Source organism: Nerophis ophidion, linkage group LG02 (assembly GCF_033978795.1).
Source record: "Nerophis ophidion isolate RoL-2023_Sa linkage group LG02, RoL_Noph_v1.0, whole genome shotgun sequence".
Lineage (NCBI taxonomy): Eukaryota > Metazoa > Chordata > Actinopteri > Syngnathiformes > Syngnathidae > Nerophis > Nerophis ophidion.
Genome location: NC_084612.1, coordinates 40,493,985 through 40,514,108, shown reverse-complemented (window position 1 = coordinate 40,514,108; position 20,124 = coordinate 40,493,985). Strand labels below are relative to the sequence as shown.

The 20,124-nt window shown below is 38.2% G+C and overlaps 1 protein-coding gene across 1 annotated transcript; it reads left to right on the top strand.

Annotated features, from left to right (window-relative positions):
- The first annotated feature begins 5,499 nt into the window (after nt 1-5,499).
- fgf7 (fibroblast growth factor 7) lies at nt 5,500-19,784 on the top strand. Its single transcript, XM_061883734.1, has 4 exons — nt 5,500-5,706; nt 6,002-6,576; nt 14,646-14,752; nt 14,840-19,784. Exons 2-4 carry the CDS (start codon nt 6,291-6,293, stop codon nt 15,053-15,055), a joined length of 609 nt encoding a protein of 202 aa, XP_061739718.1. The 5' UTR covers nt 5,500-5,706; nt 6,002-6,290; the 3' UTR covers nt 15,056-19,784.
- Nucleotides 19,785-20,124: the final 340 nt, after the last annotated feature.

The window sequence follows — 20,124 nt, the reverse complement described above, 5'->3', positions numbered from 1 at the left end:
AGTAGAGTAGAGCTGGAACAGCAACACCGTGTTTGAATATTCAATTAAGTGATTATTCGGCGTACCACTGAATAGCGCCACAGTTTGAGAATCCCTGCTGTAAACTGAACAAAATTGATGCTATTCCACTTTTTTTTATTTTTTTTTAATAAAAATCGTTTAGAGAATCGATAAAGATCCAAATCGTTAAGCAGAATACTAAGTGGTATTAGAACAGGAAAACATCTTATCATTTCCCATCCCTCCCGGTATGGTATTGTGACAACACTAATTCAAGTACATGTGAAGATATGCTAGCATCTACAGTTTGAATGTTAATGCTATCAAGTAGTTTTTCCAAAAATCAAACATCATTCCACCAATTAATATATTTTCAAATGTGTATGAGTTACATCGTTAAAAGTAGATTTTTCAAATTGTTTTTTAGTACAAGTAGTTTAAAGTGATGTTCCCATGGTAAAAGTGCAATTTTTATGTTATGTGAATTTATAAGAATAAAGACTAAAGGTCATTAGAAAAATATTTGTTTATTTCAACTATTTTTTCTAAAAGACACATTGAAACGAGAAAGTGTTTACTTGATTAATCAAACAAATTAATCGACAGTTGATTCCATTATTAAAATAATCGATAGCTGCATCTTTGCTTTTATGTCACAAAAGTCCTTTGTTGGAAACTATTGTGCAAACTGTGTTGCTGTGTGAGAATGTGTGTGTGTCTATCAGTAACGGTTATTTTTAGTGGGAGCTAATGTTGTGAGGCTCCATCCCTAGAGATCCCTAATTATCGTGGAATTTAGAAAGCAAAATCTAAACCCAAACATTGTAAAACGGTGCTAAGAATAGATTGACCTAGACATAATTCACTCTCCCAGCATGCATGCAGCCCTATCGCTGCAAGACGGAGTGACGAGCACACACACAGTCAAACACAGCAGAACTTCTCTCTTCAGGAATGCTTTTAGGGTGTTGAGAGGCAACCCTGTTTGGAGGCAGATGTCCATGCAGTAATAGTGGAAACTCATAAATTGCGGAAGGGATACTTGACCTGGAAGACAAGGGCGATATTTCATAATTCATGAATTATACTTGTCCCACATGGGAAACAATGAGCACAACCTGATCAACATCCAACCTTTAAACACTTCAGAGATTTCCTGACATTTACAGGATGAACTAAGACAAATGTTTAAAGAGTCAAAATGTACTTGTAGTTCAAACCTTTTCCAGTATAATGTTGAACAACCTTTTGAATGTGGATGTGGTGTAATGTGTTGGACAAGCCTCTAAGAATGCAATGGGAGGCCAGTCAGAATTTGGAGTTGGAACACAATAGAATTGAGCTTGCGTGATAGCGTGTTGCACTGAAATCATCAAAACCCTCACAGACTGTACTGGCTTCAGCAACTGCATTCAAAATAACACTCAGTAATGGAAACCAAAAAAGAGAATTGCAAGATTAACAGCACTGACATCCAACAACAGAGCACGCGACTCATAAAGAAAATGAAACAAAGTAAGAGAACGCACTGCAGAGACGCTGACATGTGCCTGTGTGCATCTACTTACATGTGACAAGTGTTTATGTGTGTATGTATGTTGACACAAGAATTGTAGAAAGATTTAAAACAGTGCATGCAAGAAGGAATGGCTTGGGAACCCCATCTTCATCAGTTAATGTCAAGCCCAACCACTAATTGAGTGTCTTGTTCTTAGCTCAAAGGCACTGACTAGGCTAATTTCCAGATTTGTGCCTTCAGCAGAGCTTAAACCTAAAATTCTCTGGTCGAAATATAGGTCCTGAGCAACTGTCACCTTAGATCAGAGACTAAAGGAGCTCGCCTTTTAAGTTTTCGGTTGGCCCAATGCCACATTCTGCACCACATGGGGGAAAGGTGCTTAACTTTGTAATCAAGATTAATGACATAAAACAAGCCGCATTCTTTGATTATAATATTGACAATATGAAATTGATTTTCTGGATCTGGTGGTTGTTACCAAGACTTCGGCTGTGGTCCTGAGTAGGATCAGGAACAAAATATCTTTCTCCACTGATGGTAAGAGGTTCATGGTCATCCGGAACAGTTCAGGAAGTAATCTAAGGAACTGCAACAATTTATTGATTTGATTGCTTTGACTCTTTTCAAGTCCTGGGTTTCTCCAAATGAAAACAACTCAGACATTGTCATTGTATTTGTAAAATGGTCAAAATGTGGCTTTAATTCTGATGAGATCAGAGGTGAACTTCTTCTTTTTGGTCTTAATTGCTAAGATGTTTTCAAAAATTATTTTCTCCTTAGGTTAAGGACAAGACCACTAGGTCAAGCACTGTTAATATAGTGGTTCTGTTTCCTTTCTAATCAGGAGACTGAATTTCTTCCATAATCTCAAATGTCCTTTGAATCATTAGCAAGGTCTGCAGCCATTTGAATTTACAAAAGCTAGAGGTTTGTTGTTTTCAAACTTGTTACAAAGGATTACAAATGGCAAACATTTATGTGTAAGTGTAAGAGTTTAAGAGTATATATATCATCACGGGCGAGTATCTAATTTACCGCCTTTCAATAAATGTAAGATGGTAAGAAAATGTTGGTCAAATGTTACATCAATACATGTCAGTTTTTTAGGCATTCTAATGGTCACATGTCTGTGAAACTTTCAGTAGTTATATATCACTTCACGTTAAAGCATGATACTTGATTTTGTTTGCTTGAGGTAGTGAGATTCAGTTCATACACTTCAATATAGTGTTTCGTCTTTCTACTCGTTGAACTTTATATTTGATTTGTCAACAAGGAAGTGACCACTCGTTGTTGATCAGTCAATTGACAGCGGTGTCCGACCTACCCAGGTGAACCGTAATTCTGTGACTGGAACCCAAACAAAAGAGTTCTAAATTGTGGGATAGTACAGGTCAATTGTTGGGAATTAAATGGAGAGTGTACACCGTACTGAAACAAGGATTTACAGGTCTGATCAGACTACTTCAACTCTGTAGGTGAGAAAATCTGTCTGAAAACTTCAAGATGGACAGAACACAGCAACAGGAGGATGTCTATGAATGTCCTCATTCATCCAGGTCATTGTAATCTAAGAGCGTTCAATCAATCGCAACCGGACTGTTCGGTTTGTCTTAAAAGGCGTCTCGCCTCTCATCCGAGTCGACTTCATCAGTTCATGCTCATAGACTTAAATTGGTCAGATCTGGTCTTAGACTTGGATTTGTCAGATCAAGTCTAGAGGCTGGTGTCAATAGTCTAGTTTAGACTACGGCTGACCAATCTAATTCTAAGACTAGATCTGACCAATCTAAGTCTATAAGCATCTTCTAAGACAAACCAAAGAGTCCAGTTGCAATCGATTGAATGCCTTGAGACAACAACAGAAGGTTATGTATTCATTGAGGTTTTGTCAGTCCGTCAGTCAGTTAGTTAAGTAATGGGCAGATTTGGATTAAACTTTCAGGAAATGTCAGAAATGGTATAGGAAGCAAGTGATTCAATTTTGGGGGTGATCTGGAAAATGTATTAGTTATGTTCAGTTATGTTTACGTTACAAGGCTCAATTGCTCTTTGTGTGTATGTTAGCAACCAAGCCTTTACCCACAAAGAGAGTGGATGGCAGACAAAAGCGGTTACTGGTTTATTTCATTCCATGGGAGATAGAGCCTGTCATGATCCATGATCTGGATCATGTTTTGTTTAGTTATGTTCTGTTAGTTTTGGACTCCCTTAGTTCCTGTTTTGTGCACTTTGGGTGTTTGTTTTGGTTACCATGGGTGTTAATTGGTGACACCTACCTCTGATTAGTGCTCGGCACGTTCACCTGCTGTTGAGCACTAATCAGAGAGCTATTTATTCACGTTGCTTCCCAAAGTCGGTGTGGCTCCATGGTTTGCGGTATGCAACCGTCACTTTGGTGTATTCCTGATCTTGTTTCTTTTTTCCGTCTTGTTTGCCTCAAAAACAGTTGAATTTCCTGCACTTGACTGGAGGCGTGTTTCAGATTTTGGAATACGTTTGTTGTTCTGCTGCCTTTTTTAAACAAACTTTGCAGCTTGCAGTCAATTGTTCCACGCCTGTTGCCGCAAAACCATACTACTGGCACTTCTTTTCTTTGAAACAAATGTCTCGCTCTTGTTAGCGTTAGCGGCAAGAAAATAAGAAGGAGAGTCAAAGCCATGGAATGCTCCTAAGGGTAAAAAGTATGCCGGATTAAGAGGAGAAAAACATTGTATTTATTTTTCTTCAAACCGTGTGCAACAAAAAACTCAAATTTATCAATGAAATCTATATATCGCCCAGCCCTACGCTTAGTCTTACAAATCATCAGAAATTATAGGTAGGTCACATCAAGCGACAGGCTGAGTCCAAAACAAACAATGAAATGTTATTTCACAAAGATAAGTAATTTTAAAATAATCAGCAACATAAATGTAGCAAAGACCATTTTTGAATATTGTTCAGACCACTGCACTCATTTATTCATTCACTCTTTTAACAAAAAATGCCCACGTGTTAAAATCACCGATTATGAACAGTCTTTGAACCACGTGGCCACTCCCATTAGAGCCTCGAGGAATCCAGCAAGGCGCTATCTTCCCAGGACCCTGTAGTGGTAACTGAAAGAGTTAACGAAAACTTCTCATTAACTAACATAACAAATGCTTTTGAATACACATCACAGTTTATAAATTTGAACGTCCAAGTGTGCAGACCAGACCATGAACAGTCCCTGAGGTGATTCTAGGGGCAAACAAACCAACCAGAGGGACACCCAATAGATCTTTACAACCATTAGTTAAGAGATGAGAAGGATACTTGCTCCAGCCAGAAGTCCAACTCTCTCAGGCCAGCAGCCCTGACCTCCCCAGGGGAGCGCGTCATTCAGGGCCCATATAAACTTTTGAAGTACGGAGTCCCAGGAATTGCCAGGTATGTAAGGCAATAAACCGTGACTTTAAATACAAACACGAAAAGTGAAGGCGTCCACGACCCTTGACACTGAGATGACTACCTCTGAACAGTTATGTCTGTTTTCTCCACTTGGATGGATACCTGCCAGCCATAACGTATTGCTTTCCACTATTCCACTATCCCACACAATAAGAAAGAAAGCTGGTGCTCGTCTTTGAAGCGCTTTTATGTCAGACGGTAAATTTCTTTACAGCGATTTGGTACAACAAAGAACAACGACTAATTGTGGTATCTAAAAGGGTAAGTAAGACATTCCCTAAAGTTTAATCATACAGAAAGTATTTGAACAATTACAGCATGTAACATAGTCCCTGTGGCATTTGTAACACACTGTAAAGCGTTTGAAGGGCGAGATGTTTCTTGGAAAAAGGCAGACGTTGTTGTAGGTCTGCTACAGTGTGTGCAAGCCAAAACACTTGAGTCCACAAGTTGAGGACGGAGAGCCTGCTATTAAGAGTTTATAGCTCCCTCTCATGTTTTGAGTGCGAGAGACAGCGAGAACCAAACGGAGGGTGTTACTTCACTGCATCTCAGCCAGGGACAGCTGACTGGTTGGGATCTAATTGCTCTCAAGTGAGGTCGGCGGGAGGCATTTATGTAAGCGACAGTGGAGGATGCACAGTCTCTGTGCCAGAAGCAGGCAGACATCCTTGGGAACTGAAGCTCTCTTCTCTTTGGACTTATTTTAAGTGTTTTTATTGAAATTGCTGAAAAACAGGAATACATCTCTGGTAAGTCATATTTTGTTTCTTGATTTGAAAGCACATATTTGTGATGACACATGTTGGATTCACAACGGTTGATACTGTAAAGCAGTGATGTATTTTTTTACACATGTACAAGCCTGTCAAATTACACCCAAATAGTGTGTATATTTATAGCCAAGAATTAAAGCTTTTGAGCTACTTACCATGTTGTATACACAACCATTATTATTTTGATCAGCTGCTTAGTACAGGCTGAAACAAGTGGCTGTGACAAGTTTGCTTAACATTTACTGAAATGCTCCATTGTGCCCTTTGACAGACTGTGGTCTTGGAAAGATGGAGCAGACAATGTGTAGCCTCACTGAAGACTAGGAAGAGCCATCAGACAAAAACACCGGCAAAAGATTGTTATCAAATCTCAACATCAACACGCGACAGAAGTTTTTCCCCCACAACACGCCTGACTCAACGTCCTGCAAGGGTCCCCCTGCTGCAAGAGCAGTGACCCAGAGGTTAAACTTGAGTGACGGAGTCCAGTTGGATAACCGCATCAATCTCTTCGTCCATTTCAGTATGTTGTTCATTGATCCCAACTGCATTGTATTATAATGCGCAAATGGATACTGACATGGAACCTTCCAAAAGTTTTCTCGGGACTGTACCTACATGCCATCTTCCTGTTCAGCAGTGTGTGTGTGGTCTACAGTGACTGCACTTCGGCGCAACTTGCTGCCATCATGAACTGTTCAAGACATGAGCGTCACACAAGGAATTATGACTACATGGAGGGAGGAGATGTGCGCATCCGACAGCTGTTTAGCCGCACGCAGTGGTTCCTGACAATTGACGACGAGGGACACATCAATGGGACTCAAGACCCGACCAACTGTTACAGTAAGGATGACTGTTTTGTTTACTAAAATGTATAGCAAAACATAGCACACAATAGTTGATAAACAATTTATTGCAGTGTCGTGGAAGGATATATTGCATGGCGTATCAAATAATCATAGTTGCATGTTACTAACACATGCAAAGTCTCTGGGGTACTACAAAGTATTCAGTAACAAATGTTTCCGCATCATTCAATTTACTACATCATGAGCTTAACGCTATGAACTATTGCGACCACTTGGGTGTTGCCAAAAAACAAATTAACACTCAGAAGCGTAATAAGTCTGTCATAAAAAAACCTACCATTGTTCTCTGAGTCATTTTACTTTTTCAATCCTTTCTAACATTTCATACTACAAAAAGTATGTTTGATTCATGGTGATATTGTATTGGATTAATATCGGCATCCGACATTACTCAAGGCTCCAACATCCGTATACAATAGAAAGTGCAAAAGTTTAAACGGAACACTCCTAAAAATTACATAGGGACTTTTTCTCCCTTCGCCTTTTCTAAGCCTTACTGGTTCTGTCTTTGACTTGAGATCATTTAGAGAGAAAAAAAATATTGCTCACTTCACTTAATAAGACTTAGACTTGGACACATTTTATTGATCCACAAGTGAAATTGTTCCACACAGTAGGTCAGTTACAAAGGATGGAAAGGATAATGCAGGATAAAGCAGACTAAAATGTACCACTTTTGAAATATAACATATATGTAATACTTAAATATTATATATACATATACATATATATATATATATATATATATATATATATATATATATATGTATATATATATATATATATATATATATATATATATATATATATATATATATATATATATATATATATATATATATATATATATATATATATATACACACAGTATATAATATATACAGATATATTATATTATAATTATTATGATCTAATATTATATTGTTATATAATATAACAAATCCTATTTACCATGTACAATATTACAATGTATGTAACAGCTTCAGCATAAAATAGAGAGTAGAGCCAGCAGAAAATATACATTACAAACAAAGAGAGGTAGCTAACATAGAAGCGATCAGGTAATAAACAGATATCATCTATTGCTATATGGCGAGTGATTATACAGCTATATCTAAATATCTATACAATCTAATTTGACTGCATTAATGTCATTCCTACACTGCTCACTACCCCGAGTGGGAATATTTGCATGTTATCTTGAGATTGCTTGATATGCTGTGTTGTATTAATCAGCTTTGTAGCCCTCAAATCATTCCAATTTTTGTCATTTTCCCTGCTATAGCATCCCTCAGCATTTGCACTATAATTTCTGTGAGCGTTCCAGTGAACCTGGGTCAAGATGAAGGCAAGAGGGAAGTTTAAATCACTGCAGGCCTACTAGTTATACTGTATGTGCCATTCAAGATTAGTTGTAAAAGTTCTTCAGTCTGTCAAGGGGCTGGCAAAGTGTTGCTGAATAACAGCTCTAGTGAGTCGTGTGTCCTTGTTAGTGCAGCCAGAGTGACGGCTTTAAAACAAAGCAGGTAGCTGCGGTGGCCCTTCAAAACCATAACAAGTCTGTAATGAAGTTGACTGAGGGGCTAGTGACAAGCACGTGTGACCTTACACATTTTGTCTGTCTTATTTACTCTCTCTCAAAACATACTGAGAAGAAACAAGGAATAGGCACCAAAACTCAACTATGACAACATCCTGATTATTTTTATGTAGGGAAAGCTGTGCAAAGTGGAACCACGTTGGAAAAAAAGTCCACATTACAAAAGTGATGGCCGTCAACACAATTTAACTGTGGAATGTTCAACGGTGGTTGGAGAACAGAAACAGTGTCATCCAAAATGGGACTTTACAAAAACAGTCGCTCACATTTATAAATGTTTGCTTTTAGTTGACAATTTATGAAAGTTTATTTTTTAAGACGCCACCGGGAATCTCACGCTAAGTATGTTCTAACTGGAATGTTGGTATAGTATGACAGCAGAAGGCCTCCAAGCGGGTGGGAAAGATGTTTGTCGATGGTTGGCAACAAAAACAGAAACAATGATTCAGTCTTTTGTGGCTAACAATTGCACGCAAAGAGCACACAGACCTTTAGCAAACAAGCCTTTAATTTGACCAACAGTGTATACATTTCTATATCAATTGTAAGTTTAGCAAAGGCATTGTTTTGTACCAAACAAAAAAGAACCACAATGTGAAACTGACACTAGAAATGTTTTTGGCTTCTACATTCCTAACTGGAAGCGTGTCTATGGAGTGTATTCTGCTTTTTTGTACTTTCAGAGAGCATACACTGTTATCCCAGATAAGAACTTGCTTTTCCGACTGTCCCATTGAGATTCAAGAAAAATAACAGAACAGTGCTGTAGAGATCAATATAAAAAAAATAATCGTTTAAAAAACATTACATGCACTAAATGATAAATGAGTTGTACTTGTATAGTGCTTTTCTACCTTCAAGGTACTCAAAGCGCTTTGACACTACTTCCACATTTACCCATTCACACACACATTCACACACTGATGGAGGGAGCTGCCATGCAAAGCGCTAACCAGCACCCATCAGGAGCAAGGGTGAAGTGTCTTGCTCAGGACACAACGGACGTGACGAGGTTGGTACTAGGTGGGCATTGAACCAGGGACCCTCGGGTTGCGCACGGCCACTCTACCACTGCGCCACGGAGTCCCCACTTTTACTGTCAGGTATTGCAACAGTTTCTGGCACAATTTGGTTTTTAATGAGTAATCCAAAAAACAAGAAAAGTGGCGGGACAAATAAGATCGCAGCTGGTTTTACTTGGAACTTGTAAACAGTAATTGTCAGCACATGAACATTAAAGTTGAACTCCGTGGGCAGTGCTTCATGTGAGTTTGCGGCAAATAGAATCGTGATCGCAATAAAAAGGAGCCGACAAACTTCTGCCAGGTTGATTAAGAACAAAGTAAACCACAGGAGGACAAATGAAAAACATGAACTTTGTGTTTTATAGTTTTTTTGGCGGGAAAGAGAGGGATTTCTGCAAAATTAGCTTGACATCTCATCACGCACAACGAAAAAACGTATTTTAGAAATGACTCATGCAGACCTGCAAATAGTACTGTGTATTTTGAAGCTAAAATAACTCGACAATGGCTAAAGGTTTAATGACTTACCGTCATGTACAATTTTAACAAACAGGGCCTGCTCACCAAAGGTTTGGTTTGCATCTCTTCGGTCAGCAAAATAAGGAACGTGTGTCTGTTTTCATGAATATGCAAAGTATATGCTGATTATCAGAACACACGCTATATTAGGAGGAAGAGATGGGAATAAATTTATTCAGCGTGTGCAATATGATTTATCTAGCCTGAAATTGTTCTGATGCTCTATTTTACATATTTATTCAGCACGTCTCAAACACATGTGCAAAATGACACAGCTACACACACGGCTGTGAGAAAAGAGGGCGACTACGCAGCAGAAACAGCTGGACAGATAATCCTTCTATATAGACTGCCAGAAATAAAGAAATGATCGATATATCGTCTATTCAGCAAGAAAATTTTATAGCTGCTGCATGACTTAAGGAACTGATTAAAACAAATTAAATAGATGCGTTTCGGTGTTTGCTGGTGATTTTTTTTTAATGGAGTTTATTTTTTCATTTCGGAAATATATCATTATAATATATCTCCAATTTTGAAAAAAACGTCTTGAAAATATGCACTTCCTTGCTTTTGGATCATTCCAGTTGCATGAATGTGCTGCAGTGTTGTGATAGTCAACCGCCTCCGCGCACAACACACCGTCAGTGTGCTAAAAAATGGTGTCTATTGTCTAAATTGCGATTTTATATTGCAGAAATGATGTCACATATTATAACTGTGTGCTGTTTTTTTTTTTACATTAAAAAATGTTGCAGAGGAAAATGAATTTTTCCATGGGCACATAACGCTGGTAGTAAATGCAAAAACCTCAATTAATTGGGTTGTCTGCACAAAAAAATATCAACTGTATACTCAGTCTTAGCAAGACACACGCAACGGTGTTTAGCTCATGGTTTTTGAATCTTAGCAGCTCAAGCCATATCGTTTCCATATCATTTGCTTAAATTGCACAGGTTTAGGGATGTAGCGTTCGCAAACGGGTCGAGTATTTTGAACGACTCTTTCAAGGAATCCATGAGAACAGATTCGCAGTTGTGATTCATTCGTCTGAGAGCTTTTTTTCATTCAAATTGCCTACGCTGCTCCCTCAGAATCAGAATCAAAGGCTTTATTGGCTTTATTTATTTAATGAGTAATGTTGAATAATTATTGGTGCCTTTTAGCCACTGTCTTTGGAATTACAATGACATTTTAGCAACTGGAAAAGGAAACAAAATGAAAAAAAGTCAACGAAACGTTGCATTTGGATGCACCTTCGCGCAATCCGCGAGGGAATGACAAGCAAAGTAATGGTTACAAAGTGATATCACTGTCAAGGAATGGGGGTATAGCACCATCTTGTGCTATGTTCACAATGGATATATATCCATCCATCCATTTTCTACCGCTTATTCCCTTCTGCGGTCACGGGGGGCGCTGGCGCCTATCTCAGCTACAATATATATACATATATATATATATATATATATATATATATATATATATATATATATATATATATATATATATTTTATTTTTCTAAAAAAAAAAATCGAAAGTTCACCTTATAACCCGATGCTCCTAATCCACGTATTAATTCTGGTTGTGCTTCACGACCTCAAAGCAATTCTATTTGGTACATGTTGTAATGATATGAGTGACCAGTAGATGGCAGTCACACATAAGAGATACATGTGTACTGCAGGATGACACCAGTTCAATAAACGAGCTAACAAGCAAGACCCAAACGTTGATGTTTCATTGAGAATATAAAACATTACACACAGCTTTAAAAAAATGTGTCACAATGTTTTAGTACGCTTTTGGTAAGCTACGAAGCCGCACCGCTTGATGGAACGCGGATTATTACTGCTATTGTAGTGAGACGTACTGTGCTTCAATATGCAGGTTTCATTATGGGGTGTGTATAAGGACCTAAAAATTGCTCCTATTAAAAGGCATATTATCTGATGTTTTGTTTCACAATATTGTGTAAAATCAACTTTTCTTACCTATTGGTAACCGCTGATGTGTATTTGGAAGTCCCAAAAATGTGCGCGATTCGGTCATTGTAGTCAATAAGCTTGTTCTTTTTCTCTTTCCTCTTGTTGTGGGACATTTATCCTCTGCTGTTGCCATTTCTAAAACAAAGTAACGTACAGTTCTAACTTATATTTGTCAGTAGTTTCGCTGTGAAAGTGCTAAAAACTGTAGGTACAAGGAAATATGACAGGGAGAAGACGCTGTTGAAGTGGAGCGACGTAAATAAGACAGCCCACAAATCGGCGCGCCCTTCAGAAAGCAATTTGAAGATGGTCTGTAAAACATAATATATGCAACATTTTGATTAAAGAGCCACCATTACATGTTATTGAGACCACCTTATTATCTGGTGCACCCTATGGTCTGAAAAATACAGTAATTCAAAATGTGGTCCCACTACAGAAATATGAATGGAGGCAGCTACATGCATTAGGGACATAATGTTTACAGTATTCAAGTGTGGTAATACGCTCCATCTTTGCACAGTAGCGACTCTGTCCCAATATAATATTATTGGAACTGCATCTTCTAGCTATAAGAGAGCATGACGCTGTGCTTTCTAACAAATATATGTATCAAAGCTACCATTTCTCAAGCAATCCAACAGGAAAATTTGCACTAATTAATGAACAGTATCGGTAAATTAAATGAGTAAACATGTGCAAATGTGCTACAACTGCTTGTGCTTTGGGATTACCTGAACAATAACAAAGCAGGGATGACTAACTCTGAGCATGCTCTAAAGGGGTGGTTGTAGTCAGTCAAAGATTGGTGCGCATAAACAACATTCCAAGATTGGGAGACTATCATCTGTTTGTGATCTAGCCAGTGAGATCAACACTGCATGCTCAATGTCAGTCTGAAAAAAATTAATAGAGGTCTTCCCTCTTTCTTCCAGCTGTTGGGTCCAAAAATGTCTGCACTTTATTTTCAACTATGAGTATTTGCTTGCTATAATGTGCACAATCTATCACTTCAATAAATGCCCTTATTTTAGTATGGCTTGACTTATCCATGGAGTTATAAGATATTTTATTTGAAATACAAAACTCAAAACCATTGAAGTTGGCATGTTGTGTAATTCGTAAATAAAAACAGAATACAATGATTTGCAAATCCTTTTCAACTTATATTCAAGATATTTATTGTTCCAACTGAGAAACATGTTTTTTTTGTAAATAAGACTTTTCAGGTGGAATTATTTCCCATTCTTGCTTCATGTACAACATAAGTTGTTCAACAGTCTGGTGTCTCCGTTGTCTTATTTTACGCTTCATATTGCACCACACATTTTCAATGGGAGACAGGTCTGGACTACAGGCAGGCCAGTCTCGTACCCGCAGTCTTCTACTACGAAGGCACACTGTTCTAACACGTGCAGAATGTGGCCTGACATTGTCTTGCTGAAATAAGCAGGGGCGTCCATGAAAAAAGACGTTGCTTGGATGGCAACATCTGTTGCTCCAAAACCTGTATGTACCTTTCAGCATTAGTGGTACCTCCACAGATGTGTAAGTTACCCATGCCTTGGCAACTAATGCACCCCCATACCATCACAGATGCTGGCTTTTGAACTTTTCCCCTTTAACAATCCGGATTTTTCTTTTTCTGTTTAGAAAAAGAACGTCCACAGTTTGCAAAATCATTTTGAAATGTGGACTTATTAGACCACAGAACACTTTTTACACTTTGCATCAGTCCGTTTTAGATGAGCTTGGGCCCAACGAAGCCGGTGGCGTTTCTGGGTGTTGTTGATCAATTGATTTGGCTTTGTATAGTAGTTTTAACTTGCACTTACAGATGTAGCAAAAAACTGTAGTTACTGACAGTGGTTTTCTGAAGTGTTCCTGAGCCTATGTGGTGATATCCTTTACACATTGATGTCGCTTTTTGATGCAGTACCACAAGAGGGGTCGAAGGTCACGGACATTCAATGTTGATTTTCGGACCTGCCTCATACGTGCAGTGATTTCTCCAGATTCTCTGAACATTTTGATAATATTACGGACCGTAGTTGGTAAAATCTCTAAATTCCTTGCAATAGCTCGTTGAGAAATATTGTTCTTAAACTGTTTCGACTATTTGCTCACAATGTGGTGACCCTCACCCCATCCTTGATTGCGAATGACTAAGCATTTCATGGAAGCTGCTTTTATACCCAATCATGGCACCCACCTGTTCCCAATTAGCCTGTTCACCTGTGTGATGTTCCAAATAAGTGTTTGATGAGCATTCATCAACTTTCTCAGTCTTTTTTGTCACTTGTGCCAGATTTTTCGAAACATGTTGCAGGCATCAAATTCCAAATGAGCTAATATTTGCAAAAAATAACAAAGTTTACCAGTTTGAACATTAAATATCTTGTCTTTGCAATCTATTCAACTGAATGTAGGTTGAAAAGGAGTTTGCAAATCGTTTTTTTCTGCTTTTATTTACAATTTACACAACATGCCAACTTCACTGGTTTTGTGTTTTGTACATGTTGCCTCTGCTGCCAACAATGTAACTGTGTGTACTGCATACAAATACACAAAAGTAAACTATTTGTTGCTTGTAATGCATAAATGCATGTACTCTGACAGTTTTGAAGGGCGGGCCTAGAGAATGGCGTGCATATCTCGTATAAGAAGGTTGTTTTCTCAATCCCAAAGGAATTAGCCCTAATCTGTTTCCCATATGTGCAATGGCATATAGCTTGTGGTTTGTGTAAAAGCCAGAGAGGCCACTTTCAAATTAACCACAGGAACTTGTGTCTCCTTCTGTTAACGAAGACAAATGATAAGGGTGGAATCACTGGTTTCTGAAATGAAGGCTGGATGTCACCTGCATTTTAACTAATCTGTTCTATGTGTCCATTTTCACACTGCATGATAGGCATCCTCGAGATTAGGACAGTGTCTGAAGGAGGCATACTGGCCATCAAAGGCATAAAGAGTCAGCATTACATCGCCATGAACAAGGCTGGGCAGCTGCAAGCCAAGGTACTTCCTCAAAGTGAAAAAGATGCAATGCTTATGGCAACAGCATGAGCCTGAACTTTAAGATGCCATCCTTGTGATACTTTACAGAGGATCTACAACGACAACTGTAACTTCAAGGAGGTTTTCCTAGAAAACTACTTCAACGCTTATTCCTCCACAAAGTGGACTAAAAACGGCAAAGAAATGTTCATAGCGCTGTCTCAGAGGGGGCGGCCGCTGCGAGGGAAGAAGACGAGGAGGGAGCACGTGGCATCGCACTTCATCCCCATGAAATGCAAGGAGGAGGAGAGAAGGGCAGACTAAGACAGAGGACTCATATTTGTACGACTTCAGTTAGCAAATATTTTAATGGACCTTAAAACTTATCACCGGCCACACTACACACTTCTCAAGATGTACAGTATAAGTTATTATTATACACAATATACAGAAGACAATATTGGGAGTTGGGAAACAACTCTTAATTGATCAATTCAGGTTGGTTTGGAAACTGAATCCTCATCCAGACATTATAGACATTTGAAGCGCATCTGGAAAGCATTCATTTTGTTATGTTCCAGCCTTATTCCAAAATGGAATTAATTCATATACCCCATATTGATAATGTGACAAGTTTGATTTTTAAAATGTTTGCTAATTTATTTAAAAAATAAAATTATAAAATAAAACACATGTACATAAGTATTCACAGCCTTTGCTCAATACTTCGTTGATGCACCTTTGGCAGCAATTACAGCCTCAAGTCTTTTCTAATATGATGCCACAAGCTTGGCACACCTACCTTTGGGCAGTTTCTCCCCTTCCTCTTTGCAGCACCTCTCAAGCTCCATCAGGTTGAATGGGAAGTGTTTGCTTTCATCCATGATGCCTCTGTACATTGGTGGTGACCAACAACCCAATGGTCACTCTGTCAGAGCTTCAGCATTCCACTATGGAGAGCTGAGAACCTTCCAGAAGGACAACCATCTCTGCAGCAATCCAATAATTAGGCCTCTATGGTATAGAGCAGTGGTTCTCAACCTTTTTCAGTGATGTACCTACCCCCTGTGAACATTTTTTAAAATTAAAGTACCCCCCTAATCAGAGCAAAGCATTTTTGGTTGAAAAAAAGGGATAAAGAAGTTTCTGATTTATTAAATTGTATAACAATGCAAAATATTGCTCATTTGCAGTGGTCTTTCTTGAACTATTTGGAAAAAAAGATAATAAAAATAAACAAGTAATTCAATTATAAATAAAGATTTCCACACATAGAAGCAATCATCAACTTAAAGTTACCTCTTTGGGGATTGTAATAGAGATCCATCTGGATTCATGGACTTAATTCTAAACATTTCTTCACAAAAAAATAAATCATTAACATCAGTATTTATGGAACATGTCCACAAAAAATCTAGCTGTCAACACTGAATATTGCATTGTTGCATTTCTTTTCACAGTTTATGAACTTACATTCATATTTTGTTGAAGTATTATTCAGTAAATATATTTATAAAAGATTGTTGAATAGTTGATCATTTTAGAATATTTTTGAAAAATCTCAAGTACCCCTTGGCATACATTCAAGTACCCCCAGGGGTACGCGTACCCCCATTTGAGAACCACTGGTATAGAGGCCAGACGGAAGCCGATCTTTGTAAAAAGTTTGTCAAAATGCACCTGAAAGACTCTCAGACCATGAGAAACAAAACCCTCTGGTCTGATGAGAGAAACATTGAACTCTTTGGTGTGAATGCCAGGCGTCATGTTTGAAGGAAACAAGGCAGCGCTCATCACCAGGCCATTACCATCCCTCACTGTGAAGGATGGCGGTGGCAGCAACATGCTCGGGGAATGTTTTTCAGCGACAGGAACTGAGACTCTAGTCAGGATAGAGGGAAAGATGAGTGCAGCAATGTTCAGAGACAACCTAGGTGAAAACCAACGTTTCACATCCAACCTGATGGAGCTTGAGAGTTTCTGCAAAGTGTAATAAGCAAAAATGGCCAAATATAGGTGTGCCAAGCTTGTGGCATCGTATTTAAAATGATTTCAGGCTGCAATTGCTCCCAAAGATGCATCAATAAAGTATTAAGCAAAGGCTGTGACTACTTATGTACATCTGATTTATTTATTTTTATTTTTGAAAAATTGGCAAAAATAAAAACTTGTCACATTGTCATTATATGATATTGTATGTAGAATTTTGAGGACAAAAATAAATGTATTTCATTTTGGAATAAAGCTGTACCTTAACAAAATGTGGTGGGAAAATTAAGCCCTATGAATACTTCCGGGATGCACTGTATGTGCTTCCAGCTGTTTGAGACAGGCCCTTTCAGTTCCATAAAGACATGGCTGGATGAGTTCGCTGTAGAAGAACAAGACCTCAAACTAATCAAACATTTTTGGGATTAACCAAAACAGAGACAAAATTTCCCCTTGCACACTTTTGTAGAAACTCTTCCCAGAAGAGTGGGAGCTGTCATAGCTGGAAATGCAAATTCCATATTGCACTTCATGTGGTTGTAATGTCCGGGCGTACCAACAAGTGTCTGTATAGTGTATGCATGAGGGAAAATAACATATTGAAATACTACAACATGTCTTCAGATGAGATTTCAGGACTAGAGGTAAGGAAAGTATAGTTTGACTTGCTCCAGAAGTTGTTTTTAACCAAAACACTATTCAATGCTATTGTTATTTTAATTAAATATCATATTTGCTTATATTGGGAAAAAATGTTTCCTGTATGGGTTGTCTTATTTTATAAAAGCACCTGTATGACACTGCTTGTCGATGAGTTGGTCTGTCTCAGTAACACTGGACTTGTACACATCGTTGAACACAAAGTACAGCCAGAATTAATCAAATTAACTTGGCATTTTTACACAAATGTGGAGTATAAATGGTTTGGTTTATCCCAAAACTTTTTTCAATAGTTGTAGTTTCTCACGGACCACCTTCTCCTGGGATCTGGAAATACATTTTCTGCTGCTGTTGAAAGTGAACAATACTTTTACCTGGTTTGTGTAACAGATCTTACAAACCCCGTTTCCATATGAGTTTGGAAATTGTGTTAGATGTAAATATAAACGAAATACAATGATTTGCAAATAATTTTCTACCCATTTTTAGTAGAATATGCTAGGAGCTCTTGGTAAAGATTTGGCAAAAATACCGGACAATTCTGCAAATTTCATGGCTGGCTTACAGCGTGGTCACTCCGTAATCACTTACGACCGCCAGACAATTCTGGATGTGGATAGATCGGGCCTTTTTGGACTGAATGACGCTTGCTTGCTAGACCTGCTAGCTAGCATGGGAATACTTCGCCGGCTACATCCAGCGGCGTGTGAATGTGTGTGTGAATGGGTAAATGTGGAAGTAGTGTCAAAGCGCTTTGAGTACCTTGAAGGTAGAAAAGCGCTATACAAGTACAACCCATTTATTCATTTATTTATTAAAATATTTTTTTTTTTGCAAATAATCATTAAGTTTAGAATTTGATGCCACCAACATGTGACAAAGAAGTTGGGAAAGGTGGCAATAAATACTGATAAAGTTGAGGAAAGCTCATCAAACACTTATATGGAACATCCTACAGGAGTGCAGGCTAATTGGGAACAGGTGGGTGCCATGATTGGGTATAAAAGCAACTTCCATGAAATGCTAAGTAATTCACAAACAAGGATGGGGCGAGGTTCACCACTTTGTAAGCAAATTGTCGAACAGTTTTAGAACAACATTTCTCAACGAGCTATTGCAAGGAATTTAGGGATTTTACCCTCTATGGTCCGTAAAATCATCAAAAAGTTCAGAGAATCTGGGTAAATCACTGCACATAAGCGATGATATTACAGACTTTTGATGCCTCAGGCGGTACTGCATCAAAAACCGACATCGGTGTGTAAAGGATATCACCACATGGGCTCAGGAACACTTCATAAAACCACTGTCAGTCACTACAGTTGGTCGCTACATCTGTAAGTGCAAGTTAAAACTCTACTATGCAAAGCCAAACCCATTTATCAACAGAATCCTGAAACGCCGCCGGCTTGGCTGGGCCCGAGCTCACCTAAGATGGACTGATGCAAAGTGGAAAGGTGTTCTGTGGTCTGACAAGTCCACGTTTCAAATTATATTTGGAAACAGAGGATGTGGTGTCCTCCAGAACAAAGAGGAAAATAACCATTCTAATTGTTATGGCGCAAAGTTCAAAAGCCAGCATCTGTGATGGTGTGGGGGTGTATTAGTGCCCAAGGCATGGGTAACTTACACGTCTGTGAAGGCACCATTAATGCTGAAAGGTACATACAGGTTTTGGAACAACATATGTTGTCATTCAAGCAACATTATTATGGACGCCCCTGCTTATTTCAGCAAGACAAGTGTTACAACAGCATGGCTTTGTAAAAAAAGAGTGTGGGTACTTTCCTGGCCCGCCTGCATTCTAGACCTGTCTCCCATCGAAAATGTGTGGCGCATTATGAAGCGTAAAATACGACAGCGGAGACCCCGGACTGTTAAACGACTGAAGCTCTACATAAAACAAAAATGGGAAAGAATTCCACTTTCAAAGCTTCAACAATTATTTTCCTCAGTTTCCAAACGTTTATTGAGTGTTGTTAAAAGAAAAGGTGATGTAACACAGTGGTGAACATGTCTTTTCCCAACTACTTTGGCACATGTTGCAGCCATGAAATTCTAAGTTAATTATTATTTTCAAAAAAAATAAAGTTTATGAGTTTGACCATCTAATATCTTGTCTTTGTAGTGCATTCAATTGAATATGGGTTGAAAAGGATTTGCAAATCATTGTATTCCGTTTATATCTATCTAACACAATCTCTCAACTCATATGGAAACGGGATTTGTACATTTACTCCAACAAGTATACAACAAAGCACTTCTAATCAGACAATTACAGCTAAAGTACAAATACTCAATAGAAGAAGCAAAGTACATGTGCTAGTGGTTCTCCAGTGATGCATCATGCATGTGGCCTCACCCTCATACAGCATTATCAAGTGAAATATTACATGCTCTTGTATTTCATGGTTGCTACTTGTTATTGGAAATTAATATCTTCCTTACACTGCGCCCAGCAACTGTTGAACTTAAAAGCAGTTCTGCAAAATGACTATTAGTTTTCAACCACTAGAGGGCAGAAAAATACTCAATTCTATATTTTACTAACCATCCACCCATCCATTTCTACCGCTTATTCCCATAACTAGACAAATATGAATATTGGTAACTACACATATATAAATATTTGGTCTACAAAATTGTCACTCATTTTTGTTTAAATAAAACTGGTGGTCACACAAGTAAAATAATAACTGTTATTCATACTATTGTACTTGGTGGTATTAGTCCATTGTGTACAT

Excerpts from the sequence above, each read along its gene's own strand:
- fgf7 (XM_061883734.1), top strand. The coding sequence starts at position 6,291 with ATGCGCAAATGGATACTGACATGGAACCTTCCAAAAGTTTTCTCGGGA. Across the intron at positions 6,577-14,645 it reads AGACCCGACCAACTGTTACA|GCATCCTCGAGATTAGGACA; the intron begins GTAAGGATGACT and ends ACTGCATGATAG. Across the intron at positions 14,753-14,839 it reads CTGGGCAGCTGCAAGCCAAG|AGGATCTACAACGACAACTG; the intron begins GTACTTCCTCAA and ends GATACTTTACAG.